General features: G+C 49.6%; 1 protein-coding gene across 3 annotated transcripts in view; it reads right to left on the reverse strand.

The window, feature by feature from the left end:
• Window positions 1–4,850: 4,850 nt before the first annotated feature.
• The window catches only part of SMC4 (structural maintenance of chromosomes 4), a 29,857-nt gene continuing 16,139 nt past the window's right edge, over window positions 4,851–18,568 (reverse strand). For 2 of the 3 annotated variants that reach the window (XM_058844236.1, XM_058844235.1), the window contains exons 6-24: window positions 18,364–18,528; window positions 17,801–17,928; window positions 17,444–17,584; window positions 16,573–16,723; window positions 16,074–16,238; window positions 15,067–15,300; window positions 14,337–14,522; window positions 13,764–13,925; window positions 13,389–13,614; window positions 13,224–13,303; window positions 12,429–12,581; window positions 12,198–12,324; window positions 11,187–11,376; window positions 10,496–10,640; window positions 9,737–9,910; window positions 9,119–9,301; window positions 7,582–7,814; window positions 6,979–7,162; window positions 4,851–6,448 (exon numbers count right to left, since the gene is read on the reverse strand). In XM_058844236.1, the coding sequence (XP_058700219.1) occupies window positions 6,260–6,448; window positions 6,979–7,162; window positions 7,582–7,814; window positions 9,119–9,301; window positions 9,737–9,910; window positions 10,496–10,640; window positions 11,187–11,376; window positions 12,198–12,324; window positions 12,429–12,581; window positions 13,224–13,303; window positions 13,389–13,614; window positions 13,764–13,925; window positions 14,337–14,522; window positions 15,067–15,300; window positions 16,074–16,238; window positions 16,573–16,723; window positions 17,444–17,584; window positions 17,801–17,928; window positions 18,364–18,528 (3,216 nt within the window). In that variant the 3' untranslated portion in view covers window positions 4,851–6,259. The remainder of the gene's footprint in view (window positions 6,449–6,978; window positions 7,163–7,581; window positions 7,815–9,118; window positions 9,302–9,736; window positions 9,911–10,495; window positions 10,641–11,186; window positions 11,377–12,197; window positions 12,325–12,428; window positions 12,582–13,223; window positions 13,304–13,388; window positions 13,615–13,763; window positions 13,926–14,336; window positions 14,523–15,066; window positions 15,301–16,073; window positions 16,239–16,572; window positions 16,724–17,443; window positions 17,585–17,800; window positions 17,929–18,363; window positions 18,529–18,568) is intronic. The other variant, XM_058844237.1, reaches the window with a different exon arrangement.

Consider the following 18,568-nt stretch of genomic DNA (forward strand, 5'->3'; position numbering starts at 1 on the left):
TCTCTTTCAAATTCACTTTGAAACAGCTGAAAGTAACTTCAGTGAACTGTAAATTAATAGAGAATAATGTGGAATATGGGAAAAGCCTTCATTGGGTGCAGCTCTGGGCCTGCCCACCCTCCCAGGGCGGAATTCCTGCCCTAAATCCCACCCAGTCCTGACCTCTGGCAGTGGGAGCCGTTCCCTGTGTCCTAAAAACCCTAAAAAACCTCTCAGCTGTCTTGGGCAGCCCAGGCAGATGAACGAGCGTAAAAGAAAAGACGAAATCATTTCAATTTCCCTGGTCTGGAGCCGGCACAAGGTGCGGTGGAGGATCCGCGTCTCCCGTTTTCCACCTTCAGGGTGGATTTTTCACGGGCTCTGGAGAGGAACGAGGCGCTGGAAGCAGAACGGGGCTGAACGGGGCTCCTCCTCCTGGATCGGGACCATCCCCGCTCCTCCATCCTGTCCGGATCGGAACCATCCCCGCTCCTCCATCCTGTCCTGGATCGGAACCATCCCCGCTCCTCCATCCTGTCCTGGATCGGGACCATCCCCGCTTCTTCATCCCCTCCCGGATCGGGACCATCCCCGCTCCTCCATCCTGCCCGGATCGGAACCATCCCCGCTCCTCCATCCCCTCCTGGATCGGAACCATCCCCGCTCCTCCATCCCCTCCTGGATCGGAACCATCCCCGCTCCTCCATCCCCTCCTGGATCGGAACCATCCCCGCTCCTCCATCCTGTCCTGGATCGGGACCATCCCCGCTCCTCCATCCTGTCCTGGATCGGGACCATCCCCGCTCCTCCATCCTGTCCTGGATCGGGACCATCCCCGCTCCTCCATCCTGTCCTGGATCGGAACCATCCCCGCTCCTCCATCCCCTCCTGCATCGGGACCATCCCCGCTCCTCCTCCTGGATCGGAACCATCCCCGCTCCTCCATCCTGTCCTGGATCGGGACCATCCCCGCTCCTCCATCCCCTCCTGGATCGGGACCATCCCCGCTCCTCCATCCCCTCCGGATCGGGACCATCCCCGCTCCTCCATCCTGCCCGGATCGGAACCATCCCCGCTCCTCCATCCTGTCCTGGATCGGGACCATCCCCGCTCCTCCATCCCCTCCGGATCGGGACCATCCCCGCTCCTCCATCCTGCCCGGATCGGAACCATCCCCGCTCCTCCATCCTGTCCTGGATCGGAACCATCCCCGCTCCTCCATCCTGCCCGGATCGGGACCATCCCCGCTCCTCCATCCTGCCCGGATCGGGACCATCCCCGCTCCTCCATCCCCTCCTGGATCGGGACCATCCCCGCTCCTCCATCCTGCCCGGATCGGGACCATCCCCGCTCCTCCATCCCCTCCCGGATCGGGACCATCCCCGCTCCTCCATCCCCTCCCGGATCGGGACCATCCCCGCTCCTCCATCCCTCCGAGCCCTGCAGCGATTCCCTGCCGCGGGCACCGAGGGTCCCTTCCCGGTGAGCTCCGCCACCGCAGCGCCACAAACCATCACTCCGTCCGTCCGTCCCTCCCTCCCTCCCTCCCTCCCTCCCTCCCTCCTTCCTTCCTTCCTTCCCTCCTTCCTTCCTTCCTTCCCTCCCTCCCGCCCCCGCTCCCTACCATTGCCCTTCCAGGGCCGCGGCGAGAGCGGCTCCGGAGCCGAGCGGAGCTCCCCGGGATGGACCCGGAGCCGAGCGGAGCTCCCCGGGCCGGACCCGGAGCCGAGCGGAGCTCCCCGGGATGGACCCGGAGCCGAGCGGAGCTCCCCGGGATGGACCCGGAGCCGAGCGGAGCTCCCCGGGATGGGCTCCGGAGCCGAACGGAGCTCCCCGGGCCGGACCCGGAGCAGAGCGGAGCTCCCCGGGATGGGCTCCGGAGCCGAGCGGAGCTCCCCGGGATGGACCCGGAGCCGAGCGGAGCTCCCCGGGATGGACCCGGAGCCGAGCGGAGCTCCCCGGGATGGACCCGGAGCCGAGCGGAGCTCCCCGGGATGGACCCGGAGCCGAGCGGAGCTCCCCGGGCCGGGCCCAGGCGGGTGCTGAGGGTTCCCGCAGCCCGAGGGGCCCGGCCCGGTGAGCGCCGCTCTCCCGGGGCACGGCGGGGTTCGGGACCGCTTTTATGGCATTTCAGTTCGTTGCTGTCGCTGTGACTCGGCAGGTCCAGGTGCGGACGGATCCCTTTTCCCAGCCACTCGTGCAGGGACGGCGGCCACCGATCCCCGGTGTCCGGGAGCGGCGGGGGACAGGTCAAGGTGTGCTCCTGCCTCTGGCTCCAGTGCCCGGGACCGTGCGGTGAAGAACAGGTAAATGCTCACTACCAGGGTTTGGAGGGATGGAGAGTTAGTGTTGGCAACGGAATTGAAAGATAGGGAGGAGATAGAGAATCATAAAATACCCTGGGGGTCTTGGAAGAGACCCACAAACATCACCAAACTCCTGGCCCAGGTTTCTACTGCTTTGTTGAAGTTTGGTTTTAGGATTACCAGCATCAGTTCCTATTGCAAATGTCTTAATTGAAGTGATGCCTGTAGTGGTCTTGAAAAATCTCTGAGATTGAAGCAGAATGTGAAAGTTGAGTGAAAATTGCTGTGCATTTCTTCCAAGCCAGGGCTGGCACTGAATCCTTTCTGCCATTTAACAGCAGAGAACATCCCCGGCTGTGCCTTGGTTTGTGTCAGCAGCTCTGGGTGGTTCAGTGCTTCAGGAGAGCAGCAGGAGCCTGGCAGCTCTCGCTCCTAGGGAGGCTTTGCCCTTGGAATGGGCTGGCACAGCCATTATCCAACACCAAATTCCCTTCTAATCGCTCAGAGCAGAACGGGGGTGGGATTGTCCCAGGAGCAGTTCCTTCTCTACCTGGACACCGATGGTGTGGGCGCTGTGGCAGATGAAGCCAGCATTTCCCAGCTTCCTGCTGATTTTGGCAGATGAAGCCAGCATTTCCCAGCTTCCTGCTGCTTTTGGCAGATGAAGCCAGCATTTCCCAGCTTCCTGCTGCTTTTGGCAGATGAAGCCAGCATTTCCCAGCTTCCTGCTGCTTTTGGCAGATGAAGCCAGCATTTCCCAGCTTCCTGCTGCTTTTCCTTCCCCCTGGAAAACCTTTTGTTCTTTGCTGAACTCTGTGGTGTCTCCTCTGTCCTTTCCCTTATGTTCCCAGTCTGTTTCCGATCTGTTCAGCTGCGGGTGGAAATAAATCAGTAAATGAACGTTTCCTCCTCTGCCAGTGGTGGATGAAACTGAATTTCAGGATTTCCACCTTTTACTTTGTGTGGAACAAAGCAGGAAAACACTGGGTGTCCATAGCAAACCTGAGCACTGCAGATCTTGTTGGGACATGAAGAATGAATAAGCAGCTCCGGCGCTGTTCCCTCTGCAGGTGCCCAGAGCGGGGTGTCCCCCTCGGCCTTGGCCGCTGCTCCAGCTGGAGATTCCTGCCAAAATCCAGGCTGGGATTTGCCTGGGAGTGTTCTGGGGGAACAGAAATGTCATTTCCCTGGCCTGGGGCTGGCCTGGGGCAGGGCAGCTCCGTGTGCTGGGAGGGACATTGCTCCTGCAGCACTGAGGGCGTTCCTGACACAGCCAAGAGATCTCTTGTAAAGGTTTTCCTTTGCTTTTCTGGCAGCAGACAGCTCCTCGGCAGTTTGATTTGTTTTCTCTCACCCTTTCCACAGCTCAGGTGAGGTGTGTTCTTCAGGAAGGAAATTTCCCTCCTCTAAAAGTGTGAGTTCTGGGTGCTGATGCTGAGCTTTTCCTCTTTCCTTCCTCTCCTTCAAAGCTGGAACTCCTGCTGCCATAAATAAAATATCACAGTTGATCCTCTGGCCTCATTTCACCTCAATTTCAGCACAGGGCTGAGTCAGCAGCCCAGGCTGCCCTCCTTAACCGAGCCCAGCCTGGCTAAGCCAGTGAGATAAGCCAGGCTTATTTCTGTGCCAGCAGCACAGGCTGCTGTGCTCAGAGCTGGTTTAACTCCCAAAGAACAAACAGGCTCTGTCAGCTCCTGCCTTCCCTCAGCCCAGCTGCACATCTCAGGTCAGACCCTAAATGAACAGGCTTTGATCTTAAATGCTCTGACAATTCCTTTTTGCAGTGTAGCAAAGTCCACAGAACTGACTGGAACTGATGAAGGGGGCAGGAAAGTCTGGCACAAAGAGAAGGAAATTTGGTACCAATTTCCCCATTTTTTAGCAGAAGGAAAACCAGAATTATGATTTATTATGGAAATAGTGTTACTGTTACTTGGGACTTTGCAGTGTGATTTCACTCAGCTGGGAAATAGAAAAAAACAACATTGCATTGGATGGAAAGTGAAAGTTAATTATGTAAAATAACTCAGGAATAATTCCTGGTGTGGTGTTGTCTGTAAGGGCTGCTGAGTTGGACTTTCTGTGCCACAGCCTTGAGAGAGCTTCTAAATGTGACTGTTAAATGCACTTATAACTATTTTATGTTACAAAAGTAACATTGGAAACGAGTGGGGGTGAGAAAAAAATTTCTGTACTTCTGTTCACACTGAAAATGTTACTCCTGGTGGGAGAAAATTTCTAAAGAAATTCTAGTTCTGGCTTTTACCTCTCTGCTGCTGTTTCCCACTGTAACCAGTGTCTGGTGGCAGATTTTCCTGGATTTTGAAGGGTTGGATAGGGATGTGGTGGTGAATACTCGGTGCAGTTTGGAATCTGCTGAGCTGCTCGAAGCGTTGCTCACTTCCACTCTTTCTGTTCCCCCCAGGTGTGGAGGGAGGGCTGTCTGGCTCAGGAACTGCGCTGTGGGGCTGAGCAGAGATGGATTGTTGTTTGTGGTGTCCCTGCAGGCCGTGGAGAGGCTGGAGGAGGAGCTGAGCTGTGCTGTGACATCTCAGTGGAGCCCCGGGACGTGCAGGGCTCACATTTCCTGCTGCAGGACCTGTGGCTGGGGAGCCTCAGCATCGAGGAACTCCACACAGAGCTCCCCCAGGAGAGCCAGGGAGGCTGAGGAACAGCTCCTGCAGGAGCTGATGGATCACTCCAAGGTGTTTGTGTACTCCCAGAGGCTGCAGCAGCAGACACACGGTGCCAGAGCGCCCTGCAGAGCGCCAGGGAAGCTGTGCTGTGCTGGTTTAAGGAACCTGCTGGTGATGCCTTGGGGCACAGAAAAGCAGCTCTGCTGAGTGTGCTGGATGAACTGGGCAGCTGCATCTCAGAGAAATATGAGATTCCACCATTTCCTCATGGAGGAGGTGGAAGAAGTGACGTTAGAAGAGTTAAAGGAGCTGCACTCAGCTGTTCAGAAGGAGGAGTCCCTGCTGCTTTTCCTGGAGAAGCTGGACAGGCTGCAGCTGCAGCTCCACGCTCTCAGAATGAAGCAACTCCCAGAGCCTGAGCCTGTGGAGACCCATCTGAGGATGGAGAATGTGCTGCAGGACACGTGGGGTAAAACCGAATCAGGCAACTCCACGAGATCCCCACCCCAAAACTCCACCTGGCTCACAAAAACCAACGCTCCGGAAATCAAACGGCACCGTCTGCACCCTGGGCTGCTCTTACTGAAACAAAACTTTTCATTCTTCTGCTGATCCTGATCTCACTTGTGTGGTTATGGCACAAGGAAATCTCACCTGGCACCATCCTGGCTCCTCTTGTGTGTCTCTGGGAATTCCTGCTGCAGATTTATCAGGATTCCTGCCTCTACCTGCAGGACAGAGTGTGAGAGCTGTGCCTCACTTCTGCCCGAGCTCTGGAGTCATGCAGGACAATTCTTCCTGCTCCAATTAGATTGAAATCCTAGTGCAGCAATCCAGGATTATTCTCAATTTCTACTTAAAAGCTGGATTGTTAAAGCTCTACACTTGTTCTGCTTCTCTATCCTTCCTTTCCTGTTTTGCATGGATTTCCCCTGAACTGAAGTTTTGATCCAATTAAGGTGAGGAGAGTTTTGTCTCGATCCACAACTTGGGAATTCGGTCCTTCACATCCTCCTGGAATTCTCTGCCAAAGATCAGGTGCATTGCTGAGCTTCTCCTGTCACTCTTGGCAGTTTTACATCATAGTAAAAATCCCTTAAATTGCTGTCTGGGTCCTTGGTGCTGCCCCTGCCCCCTGGTAAATCCGATGAACTCTCTGTTTTCACCTCCCTTTCCTCAATTTTTACATGATATTCAAAAAGTGGAATTTATTGAGCCTGGGTTTATATTAAGAATATAAATTTTTTTACAAAATTTATAAAACAACACGAAGTCTACAATACAAAATGAGATCAGACAAAAATAAACAGCAGCCATGGGCTGGAAGTTGCTTCCTCCCTATTCTTGGGCTGCGCTGCACTCAGGGAGACCAAGTTCCTCCAGTCCTTTCACAGCCAGGATTTTGGGGTTGGTGGCCACACTTTTGGTGGTGTTTTGGGTTTTATAAATCCCAATTAATCTGTCTGCAATCTCAAACATGTTGTTCCGCAGGGAGATGATGATGAACTGGGCGTTTCTGGTTTGTTCCTGAAACAGAAGTGATTTGTGTTAGTGCCCAGCATTCCCAAAATTCCCTCTGTCCTGGTGTGGCACACAAAGCCAGGTTTAAAACTGCAGCTGCAGGAAGGGAACTTCCAAGTATTTCCCTAATCTGAAGGAGCTGCTCCTAATCTTTGCCACCTGTCTCTAAAACTGCAATTAATAACAACTCTGAATATTCAATGTTTAATTACCTGAACTGGAGCCGTGTAAGGGATTTGCTTTGATTAAATATGGTGAGGGCAGAAGTTTTAAAGGCATGAAAAAAATTAATTACCACTAATTAAGACAGAGATCAAAGACACTGATAGGAATGACATAGAAGTATAAATGGGAAAACGGTGAAGCCATCAGGAGCAGCTAAAGCTGTGTATTCTGACAACAGCTGATGGTTTTGGGGAAGTCTCTGTGTGCTCCAGAGGGAAACTGCAGACCTTAAATCTGCCTTTGTGTGGCCACTTTGTCCCTTCTGGGGGAGGAGGGCCCATCTCGGGAAGATGAGGCCATGGGGAACTCACATAGATGTAAAATGCTACGATGGAGACGTTCTTGAAGTCGAGGGCGGCGTCGATCTCGTCCATGAAATACAGCGGGGTGGGTTTGTAGTGGTGAAGGGCAAACACCAGGGCCAGGGAGCTCAGGGTCTTCTCTCCTCCTGACAGGTTGAAGATTTTCTTCCAGCTTTTCTTGGGAGGCCGGACACTGGAACAGAGCAGGAGTTGTGTCTGTGAGGAATTCTGATCTTTGCCTGAGCTCAGCCTGGGTAGCAGGGGCTGTTCCTGCAGGATCTGCAGGATCTCAGCCCCACGGCACGCTGCCTTTCCCAGCTCAGCTCCCAAAGAGTGCATTTATCCTGGGAGCATTTCTGACAGAACACTGCCAGGATGAACTGACCTGGGAATTAATGCTGGGAAATGAGTTCAAAGCTTTCCAACTGCTTTAGTTCCTCTTTCTCCAGGAGAAAGAAATGAAACTGAGAGCTAAAAAGTTGTGGTTTCTGTCACTGCCCACATTGAGCCTGTCTTGGTTCACTGATGACCAGTGAAAATTTACTTTAAAAACAGGTTGAAAAAAGGACTATGATGATTAAAAATTAATAGAATATAAAGTATTTTGAAAACCTGAACATGATTCCCTCTGAGAAGGGATCCAGACTGTCCACAAGCTCCAGCTCAGCATCCCCTCCCAGCGTGAGCATCTGGTAATTCTCCTTCAGCTTGTTGGTGATGACATTAAATCCTGCCATGAATTCATTCAGCCTCTGTTTCCTGAGCTCTTCAAAGGCCTCTCTGAATTTGTCCCTCTCGCTGGTGATGTTGTCCAGTTCTTCCACGTGCTTCAGGTACAGCTCTTCCTGCAGGGGCAAACAACCAAACCCAAGGGCACTTAGAGCAGCTGTCTCCTCTGTTTTGAGTTTAAACCACTTTTCCTACCATTTGAACATTCCTTTTCCTCAGCTGGGCTAACAGCCCTAAAACAAAACCCCCAAATTGTCCTTCTTTTCCCATCTCTGCTGCTGAGGGAAAACAAAAAACCAAACCTGTGTCAAAATAAAAAATATTTCATCTGTTAAATGGTTCAGTTACTGATGTGAGGAGGGAAAAATCCCGGTATTGTGTGTCTGTCTTGGCTATGAAGACTTGACTCTATTAAATAAACATTCCCAGGAGAATCATGGAATTATTTAGGTTGGAAAAAACTTCAAGATCACCCAGGAACTTGTCACCTGATAAAGGCAGTGTGGAAGCTCCTAGAAACAACTTTCACCTCGGCTAAGGACAAGCTGCTAACAAGAACAGGCAAATTCCAGGCTTCCAAAAGGAAGGAGGAAGGCTGTTTTCCTGGAATGCCCAGGGCTGGGATGTCCCCCCAGAGTTGGGATGTTCCCCCAGGGCTGGGATGTCCCCCCAGGGCTGGGCTGTTCCCCCAGGGCTGGGATGTCCCCCCAGGGTTCAGTTGTCCCCCCAGGGCTGGGATGTCCCCCCAGGGCTGGGATGTCCCCCCAGGGCTGGGATGTCCCCCCAGGGCTGGGCTGTCCCTCCAGGGCTGGGATGTCCCCCCAGGGCTGGGCTGTCCCTCCAGGGCTGGGATGTCCCTCCAGGGCTGGGATGTCCCCCCAGGGCTGGGATGTCCCCCCAGGGCTGGGATGTCCCCCCAGGGTTCAGTTGTCCCCCCAGGGCTGGGATGTCCCCCCAGGGCTGTGTTGTCCCCCCAGGGCTGGGATGTTCCCCCAGGGCTGGGATGTTCCCCCAGGGCTGGGATGTCCCCCCAGGGCTGGGATGTCCCCCCAGGGTTCAGTTGTCCCCCCAGAGTTGGGTTGTCCCCCCAGGGCTGGGATGTCCCCCCAGGGCTGGAATGTCCCCCCAGGGCTGGGATGTCCCCCCAGGGCTGGGATGTCCCCCCAAGGCTGGGATGTCCCCCCAGGGCTGGGATGTTCCCCCAGGGCTGGGATGTCCCCCCAGGGCTGGGATGTCCCCCCAGGGCTGGGATGTCCCCCCAGGGCTGGGATGTTCCCCCAGGGCTGGGATGTCCCCCCAGGGCTGGGATGTCCCCCCAGGGCTGGGATGTCCCCCCAGGGCTGGTTGTCCCCCCAGGGCTGGTTGTTCCCCCAGGGCTGGGATGTCCCCCCAGGGCTGGGATGTCCCCCCAGGGCTGTACCTTGTTCCTGTACTCGGCGATGGCGCCCAGGTTGGGCCGGAGCTGCTGCCGCTGTGCCTCCAGCAGAGCGATTTTCTTGCTGATTGCGTCGGGCTCCTGCAGCGCCTCCAGCTCCTCCTCGCTCAGCACCCGCAGCTCCTCGGGGGCCTGGCCCTCGATGGGGTGCAGGGATAACTTGGAGATCTGCAATGTAAAACCCAGGGGATGGAAACCTTGAACAAACACCTGGAGCTGTTTTAAAATGAGTTTTTTCTGGATTGGTACAGGGAAGCTTCTCTTCTCCAAACAGTCCAAGATTCTTCCCACATGAATAGGATGTGAAAAAGAGAATAAATATCCCTTTAGCCTATGATCCTGTTCCTGCATATCCAGAAATAAGCTGTGATCTGAAGGGGAATTTGCTCCCAAATCCTCTGTTTTCTAAGGGGATGTTGATGAGTTCATGCTGAGATCCACTGAGAAGCTGTGGCTGCCCCTGGGTCCCTGGAAGTGCCCAAGGCAAGGACAGGGCTTGGAGCAACCTGGGATAGTGGAAGGTGTCCCTGATGAGCTTTAAGGTCCCTCCCAACCCAAATCATTCCACAGTTCCCTGATTTAAGTTTTAGGAAGCTTTTGTACCTCTTTTTGCCAGAATTTAACCTTTCCCTGGTGGGTGGAAATGTGGCTGTCGATTTGTTCAATTTTCAGCTTGATGCTCAGAGCTTCACTTTGAAGAGCATGTTCAGCATCCCGAATCGTTTTCATCTCCTCCAGTAAATTCTTCTGCTCCTCCTGCACTGCTGGCAAAGCTTCCTGAATAGAAAAATGGCAAATGTCCCCAAAAAGGGCATTAATCAATTACCTACAAAAATGTTGCCCCTTTTTTGGGTGAAAAGTCTGTTTTTGTTTAATTTACTCACGGCTATTGATGGAAACAAATGAATATTCTTGGATTTATAACTGATCCCTGAATTCTGGAATGACTGATAAAATGCTGCAGTTTGTATTTTCATTCCAGATCTGAATCAAATGGGTCCTACACTCATTTTTAGCTAATTAGAGAAAGACATCAAATCTTAAGATTTATCTGAAAGTATTTCAGCCATCCTGGTTTTCCCTCTCTCACAGAAATCTAGATGGGAAACTAAAATCCCACATAACTGCAAAAATTTTATGTTTAAGCAACTTTTAAACCCAGCAATTTCTCTGGGGAGACTCAGTGTTAAGTTTTTTCCTAAACTGGGTCAGGATAAATTTCCAGGTGAGAATAAAATATAAAAATACTCCACTGCCACAGCCTGGTTGCTCTGCAGAGAGAATGGGATGTCAGTGGGACACAGGGAGGATTTGACTCCTCTCCCTCATTTCCCTGGAGCCCAGAGTGGTCCCAGGACTCACCTCAGCGTTCCTGCACTCGTTCATCACCTCGGTGGCTTTGTCCTCCAGCGTTGTCAGCTCTGCTGCCAAGTTCTTCATTTCCTTCTCATTGTCTTCCATCTCCTTCTCTGTGCGCTGCAGAGCCTCCTCGGATTTCTTCAGGTTCCTGCCCAGGGACAGGGATCTTTGTGCACCTCACAGGAAATAATCCAGGAGCACAATCTCACTGACAACAAGGGGGAAGTGCTGCTTTAGGCACCAACTCTCGCACTCCAGAGGGATCCAAGGAAAACAAAGTTGTCTTCCTGAGCAGCCAGGCTTCACTAAATGACTCCATCTCTTCTTTCAGAGTTTGGAATCTCTATGGAATGGTGAGCTCCCATAAAAACTAGATCCCATTTTATTTCCTGATATTAGGTCTCCTATTAAAACCAGTCCCTTCAGATCTGAACTGCTCCTGCACATCCATTTGAGTGCTGTTTTGGATTTTATCCTGAGTATTGCAGTTTAGGCAATATTAGAGAAACAATTCAGACAAATACTGGAGAAATACTGATTAAATGTGACTTTTAAATTCTTAAAAACTACGACATTTTACTTCCCTTTCCCTCCCTGAGCCCCACTTAGCACAGGCACTGAGTGAGTGCAGCTCCAGCCTGAGGCTCCCCAGGTCTGAGATGAGATGAGAGATGAGGCTCTCCAGGAGCTGTACCTGTCTGCAGTCCTGGCTGCCACCTGGGCCTTGGTGATGGCTGAGGAACATTCATCCATTTCCTTGTCAATTTTATCAATTTTGTCCTGCTGAGCCTTCAGTTTCCGGTTGTTGGTGTCCATGATGAGCTGGTGCAGTCGTTTCACCTCCTCCTCCATCTTCCTGGCCTTCTCAGCCACGCGCTCGTAATCTGTCCATGGGAAAGGGGAGTTCAGGAGTTCAGCCCTGGGGCTGCTCATGGACAGCAGGATTGAAGGGATAAAGTGATGAAAACGATACCAGATGGAAGCTCTGCTCTGTTCCTCTACTGAAAACTGCACATCTTCTCTATGCTGTGACAAATGATGAGTTTAACTGTGACAAATATCAAAATCTACCCACTGCTTTCTGCCCCTGCTCTACCAAAGCTCTCCTGCCATAAAAACCACTCAGCAAGGATCAGTTAATGTACACAGAGTATTTAAATACATGAGGTGGTGCATTAGAAGTTTCTCCAAGTTCATTCTTTGCATTTAATTAACGGGAAGATGCTCAAAAATTCGATTTTAAGAACTGGCCACCAGCATTTCCCAGGATTTGGTGTAACTGTGTAGGCTCCTGTTCCTGCTGAGCATGGCTGCACAAAAGGGATGTGTTCCCACAAAGAATACAGGGATTTATTTTATAGACTACTGGCAGAGCCTGACAAAAAACCTTCACTTGGCTTTTATATCATTACCTCCTCATTAACAATTCTTACCCCTAATTAAACTAAGTTTCCCTATGAATGTGTGATACAACCACAAAAATCCAAGCAAAGAAACAAACTACTGAAATCCATCTTTAGCTTGACTGAAACGTGACCTCGAGCAATTACAAAGAAAAGGGGTTTTACTCTATGATCTCCAGCAACACCTTAGAAAAATGAGGTCCTAAACCAAGACAGGGAACTGAAGCACAAACCCAAACCCATTCCTTCCTCTATTGCTAGAGGAGATTATTTATCTCTAATCTCCTCTCCAAAAAATGTACCTTTTTTATAACCCTCAAGGACTTTTTCCAACTCCTTCTGTTTGGTTTTGTCGGGGGCAGCAGCAGCGACGTTGGCTTCAAGTTCCTTGGTTTGATTTTTGAGATCGATTTCTTGTTCAGAAAAACCCTGCAGAGAACACAAAACTGGGCTGGAATCTTGTCCTTGGAAGCTGCTTGGCCCCAGGCAGGCCTGTGTGGGGCTGAGGCTGGGAAGTGCTCAGGAATTCTCACCTGGATGCTCGCTGTGTACTTCTCCGAGGTGTTCCTCATTTCCCGAATGTCCTGCTGCAGTTTCCTTATGGCTTCCTCAAGCTGGGATTTCTCCTCCTCACGCTGCGTGGCTCTTTTGGAATCCTTCTGCAGCTGGGATTCCATTTTGCTGATCTACACAGAATGAGAGGATTATTTACTGGTGTCACCACGACAGAACCAAGCCAGGGCTCATTCCTGAGCTCAACAGCTCTTAAAGCACAGGAGAAAGTGGAGTAAAAACTTCAGCTTGGGGAGTCTGAGTGCTGGGAACATCAGCTCTGCCAGTGAAAAACAAGAGGAAGAGCAGCTCCAGATTAAAACCTAAATGGAATTCAGAAGGAAAAGCAAACTGTATCCTGCTCTGCCAAAATGATGTCCAAGCTATCAAAGGGAGCACTGTGAGAATGGGCTGGGCTGAGAACAAACCCAGAATCCCAGAATTCCTGAGGCTGGAAAAGCCCTCCAGGACCACGGAGTCCAGCCTGTGCCTGGTCACCACCTTGTCCCCAGCCCAGAGCACCGAGTGCCACCTCCAGGGATGGGGACTCCAAACCTCCCTGGGCAGCCCCTGCCAATGACAACCCTTTTATCCCTGAAGCACTTCAAAGCATTATAACCTCTGCTAACACTGGGAATTTTGGCTTTGTAACCCTTTGGAATTCTCTTCCATCCCAAGCTTGCTCCTGATCAAGCTGGTTTGAAAGGCACATGTGTGTGTCAGAACTGCCTGAAGGAAGGAATTCTGCTGGAATTCCATTTCTGTGATGTTCTCACCTCTTCTTCTGAGATATCCATCACAACTGAGGAGCCCATTCTGCCCTTCATGACTTTTCCTCCCCCACCAGTCATGGTTCCTACAGAAAAAGGGATGAAAAGAGGTCAGAGAACTCCCCAGACTTCGATATTGCCCACTAAGTGCTTCCAATGGAGCTCCAGTACCTGACACCTCGATGATTTGTCCCTGCAGGGTTACCACCCTCCACCTTTTCTCCTTTTGGAATGCTATTCTGGTGGCTTCCTCCAGGTTTTTGGCCACCAGAGTGTTCCTGAGAGCGAAGTAGAACGCCAGGCGAACCTTTGGGTCCTCCACCTTCACCAGGTCAAAGAGACGCGGGGCGTTCTCAGGAGTTGGGATTTTCTTCATTTCCTTTTCCCACACAGCCATCTACACCCACAAAGGAAATCAAGGAATGAATCTTTGGGATAAATATTGAGGTCATTCCGTTATTCTATGGCTTGCTAAGGCTTTAAAACAAGTGTAATTAGACTGCAATTAACAGTAAAATGATTTGTTTTCCCAAGGGTGGGACTCACCTTGTCCAGGGCTATAAAGGTGGCAACTCCAATCCCTCCGGCCTTCAGGAAGTTCACACAGGCCTGGGCGGTGTCAATGGTGTCCACAACAATGTGATCCAAGGCTCCACACGACGAGGAAATGGCCACGTCGTACTTGTCATCGATGGCTCCCAGGTCTCCCTGAGCATTGAGGGGCAAACACTGATTAGTTGGCACCTGAGCTGCTCTTTGAGTTCTGTCCCAGTAAATCCATGAATGCACTTTTAAAAATCGGAATAAACTGATTTTTCTGAAGCAGAGGTAATTCTCCTTAGACAAAAAACCGCAGAATACAAAACCAGCATTTTTACAATTACACTGCTGTGCAACAGGAATGAAAAACTCAGCTCTGAATTTTCAGGACTTTAAACCAAAGTTGCTTGGAAAGAACTGAAAAATGTTTGATTTTACAGCAAGTCCACAGGATTTACAGCTCTGCTCTCCAAATTCCTAATGCCAGGGAAGTGATGCATCCCACACTTCATCACAGGAACACCTTTCAGTTCCTCCAAAGTTCAACACTAAAGCTCTTAACAGCCTTCTAGATCTTACCAGCCTTCCATAGAGCCCAGGAATATTCCCACATTTCTTCTGCTGGAGCAGAGCCTCGAGCACTTTTCCTCGGCTGCGACTTTGTGCTAAAGAGCTTTTGGCTTCTTCTACTTTTCGGCGCAGGTTTCGCAGGAGATCCTTGGCCCCGGATTCTTCCCTTCCCAGCTTCTCCAGAGCATCCTCTTTCTGGGGGTTCAAAGACATTAGCTCAGCCTCCCAAAATCTACTGGATTCAGGGAGTCTTCTGTTTGTTCTTTGGGGAATGATTGAGGAGCAAGAAATTAAATTCAAAGAATGGTTTTTGGGTTGGGAGGGACATTAAAGCTCCCCCAGTGCCACCCCTGCCATGGCAGGGACACCTCCCATTGTCCCAGGCTGCTCCAAACCCCAATGTCCAGCCTGGCCTTGGGCACTGCCAGGGATCCACAGCTGCTCTGGGCACCCTGTGCCAGGGCCTCAGCACCCTGAAGAAGGCTCAGGAATGCAGCCACATCTCAGTGTGAAATTAAATCTATTACCTTGCAGGGATATGTAGGATTTAACTGAAGTCAACATTGGCTTAACAAACTAAGTTTGAAATCCAGTATTTTCTCAATATTAGGTAATAGCTTTTCAATGTTGTTTTGGAGGAGGTGGGTCACAGTTCATTTTCACCACGATTCTTGCCAAAGAGAGGAGGGGGCCTTTGCTTTGTGTGTGACTCCAGATGAAGTGGCAAAGTCAATCTCACCTCCTTGAGCTGCTGCTCAGCCTGGGGCAGTTTCCCAGCGATGTCTCTGATGGCAGCTTTCCTTTCCTTCAGGGTGTTGGAGGTGCTCTGCAGGGCCTCCTGAGCCTGGCTGAGGCGAGCCACAGCCGAGTTGTACCTGCTCAGGTACAGCTCCAGCTCCGACTGCGCGAGCTCCATGCTGGAGCGGGCCTCGGTCACCTCCTTGCTGAACTCCATCAGCTCCTTCTCCTTGCCCTGCAGGAACACCCAGGGACAGCTCAGCCCCTCAGCTGGGCAAAGGCAAGGGGAAATGGGATGTGCTTTTCCAGCCCTGGCAGCAGGAAATGCTTCTGTTCTCTGGGAGAAGCGGCATTTCTTCGTTAATTAATGGCTTAACAAGGCTTTTCCTAATTATAAAGAACTTCAGGGAGTTCTCCCAGAGCATTTCCATACAAGCTTTGTATGGTTTTCTCAAAGGTGGGAGGAGCACTAAACACTGAGCTAAATTACAGCTCAAATCCATGGAGAATCCACGTTTTCAAGGACAGAAAATAACCCTGCAAATTTACAGGACAAATTTCCAGCCTCCAGGTACTGAACAACACCACCACCAATAACCAAGTGTTAAAGGAGTTGTCCATTAATTCACAGATGGTGTGGGAAGGGCTGGGAACAGAACATTCCAGAATATCTTTATTTATTTAAGCGACACCATTGGCTTAAATGTTTTGGTGGCAGAAAGTCAGAGTGTATCATTGTCATGGGTTAGCTTCACCTTCATAGATTTAATATAAAACCATGACAATCATTTATATTAAATCTATGAATAAGCTACTTGATGATGCTTGAGCACTCAAAAAGCAGCCAAGAGTTTAGGTGTAATTATTAATTTAAGATTAATTTCCCACTGAGCTCCTCTGAACTAAGGAACATTGGAATTTTCAATAAATAGATTATGAAGCGCCTGGTGCTGGTTTCCTTTAGAAGAGTGAAGTTACAGCAGGTGGATAATTCCTGCTTGTCCAAACCTCTTTTTCCTTCTGAATTCCCTTGGTCTCCTCCTGCAGGCTGGCCAGGACCTGCCTGAGCTTGGCCTCCTCTTTGTCCTTGTCCTTTGCCAGCAGCTCCCTCTTGGCCGTGGCGTCCTCGATGGCTTTGGCGCTCGTGGCGGGGACGTTCTTCAGCTCCTCCACCTGCACAGGAAAGCACTTTGAGCCTCCTCCCCCACTGGGACAGCAATTCCTGAATCCCTCCTCGATCCAAAGGCATCCCAACAGCTCTCACTGACCAAGTGGATGGCACTGATCCACAAATTAACTCCATTCATGGAGTGATCAGTGCAGTCAGGGATTAGCAAACAAAACCTTGGGCTGATTTAATGACCTCAAATAGCTCATTAAAACAATTCCAACCCAAATTTTCCACCTTCTTTGTGCCCTTTCCATTTTCTCCCACAATTAACAGAACTTTTCCAAGTTCTGTCCACTTGGATTTTCCAAGCCAATCCAGCTGATCCATCCCCTTTACCTTTTCCTTGTCCTTTTGAAGCTGCTTCTCCAGTTTTTTAGCCTTGCTCTTGGCATGTTTGAGATTCTCCCTCACTTTCACATCCTGCAAATCCAACTGAGTGAATTTTTCTTTATTTTCCTCTATGAACTTTGTGATTTTATTGAATTTCCTGAAGGAAGAAATAAAAAAAAAATAATGATTTCATACAGTATAAAAATAAGGCTTATTAAGCTTGGCTTAACAAGTGAACATGTAGAATTTAAATTAGTATTACTCAGGTTTTGTAATTAACAACATCCAATATTCACTATATTCCCAGTATTTTCCCTGGAAAAATGATGTTCCATCAGAAATAGATCAATTACCCAAGCAATATTAAATGTATTTTCAGAATTTTTCATTTTTTTCTTGACAGAATTGATAATTCCCATCTCTCCCCAGTAATTCCATGAGGATGAGCAAGTCAATATTGCAGATAGACTGGGGATCAGCACCCAGGCAAAGCAATTTTAACAAACACAATTTATGCAAAAATGATTCATGAGGAAACCAGGGGAAGATTCCCAAATCCATGTCCCCAAGCATTAGAGTTGTACATCTAAAAAGCATTTACTAATTCTTTTTTTGTACAGTCAATAAAAAGAAATATTTAAAATCCATTAAAAAATCAGACATTTTCTTATTGTAATTGTGAATCTTACCCAGAACCAAATCAAACCAATGTGAATTTGCTTTAATTTATTTTTGTGCATTTAATTTCTTTTGTGCATTTATTTAAATGTTTCTTTGTGAATTTCGACATACCAGGAGTGACTCTGCTCATCAGATAATTTCATTTTTTGCTGGGAAACATGTAAAACATGGTACTACACATCCCTAAAGTACTCACTTCTCAAGTTCTTTCAAAGTTTTATTCTTGGTTTTTGTTTCCTCTGCAAGTTTACTGCTTTTCTCATTAATACTTTTAGTTTCTTCATTAATTTTCTCCTTCTGCATTTCCAGGTCATTTATTCGTTTCTTTAGGTCATGGCTAGGAAAATAAAACAGCAAATCCTCACTTTTCTCCATCTTCACAATGAATCTCTAGTTCCAATTCTCAGTGTAACATCAGGATTGTGTAAAGTATCAAAAAATAACAATAATTTGGAGTTAGAAATAGAAAATATTTGTAATTAGAGATACTGAAGCAAAGTTTAACAGCAGCCCCACCATGTGAAAGCCAACCCAAAGCCTGAGAATTACTTACATGTAATACTGACACATCTGATTCTTTTCCTTAAATATTTGGTTTTCCAAGCAAAGGAACTCAATGGCTTTATTCTTGTCCTCTTCCAAGGCATCTTTTTCTTTCTCCACCATTTTAACTCGATTTAACTGGGGAAAACAGAAGGGCATAGCTAAGGCAGGGCCAGCACTACAGGAGGAAACCATGAGGAGAAAATTCCAAACCCTTTGTAGGATGTGAATCCTCTGGAAAAATGATACCAGGAATTACCTCTGCAAGGCAATTTTATGGCGATTTCCTTTATCTCAACCTTCTGAAAGGCCATACTTAATTTAATTCCTACAACTACAGGTGTTGTTTACCTTTAAAACGAGTCTGCCACAGGATTTACCACAGACACATCAAGGAAAAGGAACTTTGATCTTATTTAGAGCTTTTTTAGTCCTTTTAGCCCTCAATGCACCAATAAAACGTTCCGTGAGCAGCTTGGGCAGCAGTGATTGTGTGTATTTTGAACTCTCCACAGGGCTGTGTGTAGAAATGCTGGGATTTGGTTGGGATTGCCCCAGGAGCTGCAGCCTCACCTTCTCCCCGCGGCGCTCGTTGAGCAGCTCCACTCTGCGGCACAGGGTCTGGATGGGCTCCTTGAGCCGCGCCGAGCCGATCAAATCCTCCAGATATTCCAGCATTCCCTCGTCGTGCTCCGTCTGCCCCTTGGGCTTCATCATGGCAATCTGCTCCACCTCCCCCTTGGGAAACAAAAGCTGGCTGGGTCTTTTCTGATTTAGT

Source organism: Poecile atricapillus, chromosome 8 (genome assembly GCF_030490865.1).
Source record: "Poecile atricapillus isolate bPoeAtr1 chromosome 8, bPoeAtr1.hap1, whole genome shotgun sequence".
Classification (NCBI taxonomy): Eukaryota; Metazoa; Chordata; class Aves; order Passeriformes; family Paridae; genus Poecile; species Poecile atricapillus.